Genomic DNA, 5,807 nt, shown 5'->3' with positions numbered 1-5,807 from the left:
TATCTCGACAAAATCATTAATTCCATGAAAAATATATTTGATAATTGATATCAAAATCACAATAATAATAATTAAAAAAAAATAATATGGCATTGTCCACAATTTAAAATGGTTGTTCAATCTAAAAACCATAAAATAATTATATTTTTTAAAAAAGATAGTATACTACCCTATTTGCTTATCTATTTCTATTGTAGCACATGCAGTCTTATTTGAATTGGTAAAGATTGAGCCTGGAAATTCTTTCTAGTATATAGATAACAAAACCAGCATCATATTCAGTCAAACTTTGATCTAACTTTAATGAACAACAACAACCATCCAATGTAGAGTGAAATAAATGCATTACACTAATTTTCTTACTCATCCAATTCTAAACCTTGTCACTATCTTCGGATTCCAACGTCTTCATATGAAATTTAATATTGTCTTACCTCACACAAACCAATACTATTAATTGTTCTGCAAAACAATGCATTGGGAGGTGCATTACTTTACATCTTGCTTAGTTCTTGTTTGTTTCTTGGTTATTAAGAGTTAAAAAGAAATATCATATTTTCACAAGTGTTATTCAACATGTTTCACTAAGAAAAAAGAATGAAGATCTTAATGGGTCAAATTATATTAGTTAAAACTGTCCTTAGTGATTATACTGATTACAAAGCTTTACTTCCATTTTTGATACATATGTCTAAGTGGGGGGACCTTGAGCCTGAGCTATATTATAAGAGAGAGACAGCTTGGCCTTGAACTGACCTGAAAGCACATGGATGAAATGAGAGTGAGTTAAAATGAAAGGTAATAGGAGGAAGTTTTACTAAACAAAGATAGCTCAGAAAAATGAGGTGAATCACTATGATGTCAATTTTACAAACTCTGTTTCAAGAAAAACAAATTCTAAGATGCCTCTTTACCCTTTTCATGCACCCTTCTAGAATCATGCCCTCAATCCCCAAATGACAAAATTTCTGCACTTTCACTTTCATGCAACATAAAAAAAGGGCTCAAAAATATGAGAGAGAGTCAATTAAAGAGAGACAATTACATATGAAGCAAACAAGCACCATTTGATTGTTTTACTTACTGACATAGAAGGCAGCCTAACCTCAAAAGTAGAAGTTTAGACTAAAAAATTGTTGTGAGTGTTGTTTCATAATTTTACTTTTTCAGAAATTCGATTTCCATTTAATAAGATTGGTTTCAACTCTCAATATTTATAAATACCATCTTCCCTTTAAAGACTTATTCAAACCTTTCTTCCTTCTACAACACAAGCCTAATCACAAAAACAAAATCCCCATTCAACATGTCAACCTTAAACCAACTTTTCAATCTCTCTGAACAGATTTGTTATGTACAATGTGGTTTCTGCACCACTATTCTACTGGTACAACTACTATTACATTTTGTTTCTTTTGGGGGGTTTTTTTCTTACTAATCTAATGTCTTATATATATATATATATAGGTTAGTGTTCCATGTAGTAGCTTATCAATGGTGGTGACAGTAAGATGTGGGCATTGCACAACTCTTCTCTCAGTCAATATGATGAAAGCCTCATTTGTTCCACTTCAACTCTTAGCTTCACTAAGCCAAACTCATCATGAGGTCAATATTTTAGTACTTGTCTTTTTCTATTATGATCTTTCTTTCTAGCTCTAGTACCAACCTATATTAACTACTCACTCTCACTTGTACCATATATTTTTGTTTTGTGTGACTTTTTGTGTATTTGTAGCAAAAAGAAGAGGTAGATTTAGAAGAAATAGAGGCACAAAATGCCATTGACACGTGCAGCCCTGTGGTTTCTTCTGACAATGAAGAAGGAGATAGTGTCTCTGTGAATCAAATTGTTAACAAACGTAATAAGCCCATTATGTACAACAATATTTTCAATTTAAGATTGTCACAAATTTGAAAGTGAAAACTTTAACATTGTTTTTTTGTTTGTATATATATATGTATAGCTCCTGAAAAAAGACAAAGAGCTCCCTCAGCATACAACAGCTTTATCAGGTAATATAATAAGTTTTAAGGCTTAAAAAAACAACAAATCTCAAAACTTGGAACTTTGATTGTATGATCTTAATTGTAAAGCAGAGAAGAGATTAAAAGGCTCAAAGCTGAAAATCCAAATATGGCTCATAAGGAAGCGTTTAGTGCAGCTGCTAAAAATGTAAGTTTTTTTAACCAAAATAAAAAGAAACATATCTTAATAATCTATAGAAAGATTTCTACTTGACTTGTGTATTTTTTTCATGTATTTAGTGGGCTCATTTTCCTCCAACTCAGTACATAGAAGATGGAGAGAGCTGTAATCAGAAAGAGGAGGAGAATAATTCAACATGGGATTCTCATGATGTCAATAATAAGGTAACAAAGACTATTATTATAGTACTAGGATTTTCGTCCCTGAATTATTATTACTTCATTAATTTCGTTCCCGAATCACTTAGCATTGTAAAAATTAGATTCACTACTTTAACATAATAATAGAATAACAAATATGCACCAAAAAATTTACTTTTAGTAAATTTTTGTAGTAACATTTCTCATTGAAAATTAATAAGGGACAGTAATTTAAATAAATTGCCCTCCAAATATTTTGACCATGTATTTATTGCTTTTTAACTACCTCATTATATATTATAAATTCACAACTTAAAAGGGTGTGTTTAATTAGTGATGTGCACTACATCTTCTTGTAGTAATATATGGCACTGAAATGGGTGCATGGCTTTGTGGTGTGATAATTTTCAGGTTGATGAAGATGGCAAAGTTTTCTTTCAAAAAAAGGGCATCAAAGATATCTCTACATACAAATATGAAAAGAAAAATACAACCATTGTTGAAGGGGTTGATTTGATCTAATTTTCCATTACAAGCAAGACTTTCTATTTAGAGGGAGCCAATAATTAAAATTGGGTTAATCATAATGATGAGTAATGTAGATGCACTTAATTAGGAATGGAGTTAATTTTTAGTTAAAGTGTCAATGTGTCAGTCATTGAAAGAAGTAAACTAGCTTTCAAAAATGTGATGATTCAACAGTTTTGAGAGGTTTTCATCAATTTGTTAAACAAAAAACTTTTTCTTGTGTTCATCATCATAAAAAATACTATCAAGATTAGACTTGGCATATCAATAAACAATATTCATTTTTCATTAAAAGATTATCATATCATTAAGAAAAGAAACTACATAATTTTTAAATACAATTTGTAGCAGCTATCTATAGTTAATCTCTCTCTATTTATATATAAATTAATATATATAAATTTTGCCTCATAAAAGGGGTTCAAATATTCTAGTAGCTATACTTGATCACATCCACTGGTACTACTTTTTCAATTTTGCGAATCTTGGTGCCCTTTTGATATATCTACCTGAAAATATATTTTAAAAAAATGCCAACTCATAAAAAAAATGAAATGATTAATGTATAAATGATCATGCAAACCAACCAATGATTACAAGTCTTTTTTTTCAAGTGAGGTAATAATATTCATGATCATGATGAACTCCTCATAATTATAACTATATGAGATAATACATTACACACATATATATACATATATACTGAGGTCTTACTTGTCAAGGGTTTGGGAGAAATAGAATGGTAATATGCATGGAAGAACTCCCTATTCTCCTTTTGAAGTTCTCTCCAAACTGATCACATATAATTAAATCCCAATTACCAGAGAACAAATTTATAATTAAAGACATGAAATGAGAAATTAATGGTGATGATGATTCATATACATATACATATATTTATATATTATATATATGTATTCATACCAGTAAGTGTAACAAGAGGTCCAATGCTTGCATGGTGAGCTAAAGCTCTTATGCATTGGTCACGAGTCATATGAAGCAGCATACATCTCTCAATAAGATGTTGAACCTGTAATAACATAACATTATTATATAGCTATAAATTAATTAACTTATGTATATATATATATGTACAAATTTAGATATTATAATATAAATATAGAGATAAAAAGAAATACCATTCTAATATAGCTTTGGGGATGGCAATGCAAACAAGGGTGACCAATATTTTTGTGGTACATTTTTTTCTTTTTCTTCCAGTAGAGTACAATTAACAGAAGACAAAACAAAATACTAATAATGATTTTGAGAGAAAACAAACAAAATTTTAGCCCAAAAAGTGCAAAGATGAGAGGAATATATATATAATAATATTGAATAAGGTAGTCACACCAGGGGGGAAATATTTGAGATGGGTTTTTTATTTTATGTTTTTTTTTTTCTATCTATATATATACACATATATAAACAATACAAAATGAAAAAGAAAGGTGTAGAAGTTGAATATTGTTATCCTCAGATAATCTAAGTGAAGGGCCAATAAAGCACAATGATAGATTCACCTCATCTCCAAGCAGATAAGAGAGAAAGGGATGGTCTTTATTTGATGATCATATACGTACATATACATATACATATATATATTTGTGTGTGTACATTTTCGTACTGTACCAAAAATTATGTTTGTCTTAATTTGCCATTTATAGTTATAAGTGTCATTGTATCTATTTTCATCTTATATACATATTGATATGAAACTCCAAGAACCATGTATGTATAAGTTATAACTATATAACCTAGTAAAAAAACACTTGGATTACTTATATATAAATAAATAAACCTTATAGTTATATACTTAATTATTGGTTATTAAAATAAATAATGAAGCATTGGTGGTCCATTGAGATCTTATCACATACATACATACTACTACTGCTTGGTGGAGGGGTGTCTTTAATTTGGGCAGCTCTACTCTTTTATGAAATGAATAATAGCCTTACAATCATGGATACAAAAAATGGCCACGTCTTCAATATTTGAAAAAGGGATGTATATATATATATATATTTGGTTAAATTTTTTTTAATATAAGGTGTTAAATTATTATGTTGGACTTTGGCTCAGCAACCATACAAATAATTAACTAGTTGCCTTAGCTAGTTGGTGAGGCCTATACATATTGCTGTGTATATTTTAGCCACATCCAATCTATATATATTCATAATTATAATAATAATTACCTTAAAATACTCAACAAACAAAAGCCTGTGAAAAAACAGGGCATTCAAAATAAGTGGTCAACCACAAAGTTTGTCACTCTAACCTAATTAGTCGTGGCCTAAACCAAGAAATAAAGAAAAGAATAAAATAATCAATTTTATTGACTTATTAGGTTCCAAACCCACATGAAAAGAACCATGGATATTGTGAATTGTGATTCAATATTTATTAAATAATATATATAATAGTAATGGATCTTATAGTCAAGAGATTTTTTATATTTTAATGTTGGGAATTGGTCATTATAGATTTCCAATCAAAGATAGGTTAAAACTGAGCCACATTAATGTAAATCACATGTATTTTGGCAATGTTAGCACAAATTCACCAAATAATCTCTTTTGTCCAAGTGTTATTAATATATTGTATTTGTTTGAAAATAAAGTAATGAAACTACTATATTATTGTGTTGATTGGTTTGTAAAATTTTAGGTGAGAGACCAAATATTGGTGAGAACATTAGTACTATATGAACAATTATCAACAGTACAGGTGAGGAGGATTAAGTTTATTTATATTATATATTTAGTTTGGTAGTTTAATTATTAGTTGGCTTCTAACTATAGGTTTAAGATATTTTACTTATTAATGTATGTGAAAAGTTTGAAAGAAACCAAATTTTGTAAGGACCACTCTTGAGTGTTGAGTGTTGAGTAGAGAAAGAGAATCAATACCATTTATAATAACGA

The 5,807-nt window shown here is 29.0% G+C and overlaps 2 protein-coding genes across 3 annotated transcripts; one reads left to right on the top strand and one right to left on the bottom strand.

Moving 5' to 3' along the window:
- Nucleotides 1-327: 327 nt before the first annotated feature.
- On the bottom strand, nucleotides 328-4,282 carry LOC115712473 (uncharacterized). Of its 2 annotated transcripts, none has more exons than XM_030640749.2 (4): nucleotides 4,017-4,282; nucleotides 3,802-3,907; nucleotides 3,592-3,669; nucleotides 328-756 (listed from the first exon to the last, which is right to left on the bottom strand). In XM_030640749.2, exons 1-4 carry the CDS (start codon nucleotides 4,077-4,079, stop codon nucleotides 692-694), a joined length of 312 nt encoding a protein of 103 aa, XP_030496609.2. In that variant the 5' UTR covers nucleotides 4,080-4,282; the 3' UTR covers nucleotides 328-691. The 2 variants fall into 2 exon arrangements, with proteins under 2 accessions (XP_030496609.2, XP_030496610.2); XM_030640750.2 differs by lacking the exon at nucleotides 328-756 and adding an exon at nucleotides 3,142-3,386 and having other exon boundaries at nucleotides 4,017-4,276.
- LOC115712472 (axial regulator YABBY 4) lies at nucleotides 1,213-3,123 on the top strand. Its single transcript, XM_030640748.2, has 7 exons — nucleotides 1,213-1,387; nucleotides 1,468-1,608; nucleotides 1,739-1,862; nucleotides 1,968-2,016; nucleotides 2,101-2,176; nucleotides 2,269-2,373; nucleotides 2,761-3,123. Exons 1-7 carry the CDS (start codon nucleotides 1,307-1,309, stop codon nucleotides 2,869-2,871), a joined length of 687 nt encoding a protein of 228 aa, XP_030496608.2. The 5' UTR covers nucleotides 1,213-1,306; the 3' UTR covers nucleotides 2,872-3,123.
- Nucleotides 4,283-5,807: the final 1,525 nt, after the last annotated feature.

This window comes from Cannabis sativa, chromosome 4, assembly GCF_029168945.1.
Source record: "Cannabis sativa cultivar Pink pepper isolate KNU-18-1 chromosome 4, ASM2916894v1, whole genome shotgun sequence".
NCBI classification, from domain to species: Eukaryota; Viridiplantae; Streptophyta; class Magnoliopsida; order Rosales; family Cannabaceae; genus Cannabis; species Cannabis sativa.
The sequence above is the reverse complement of the archived record's forward strand: the minus strand, read 5'-3'. Positions and strand labels throughout refer to the sequence as shown.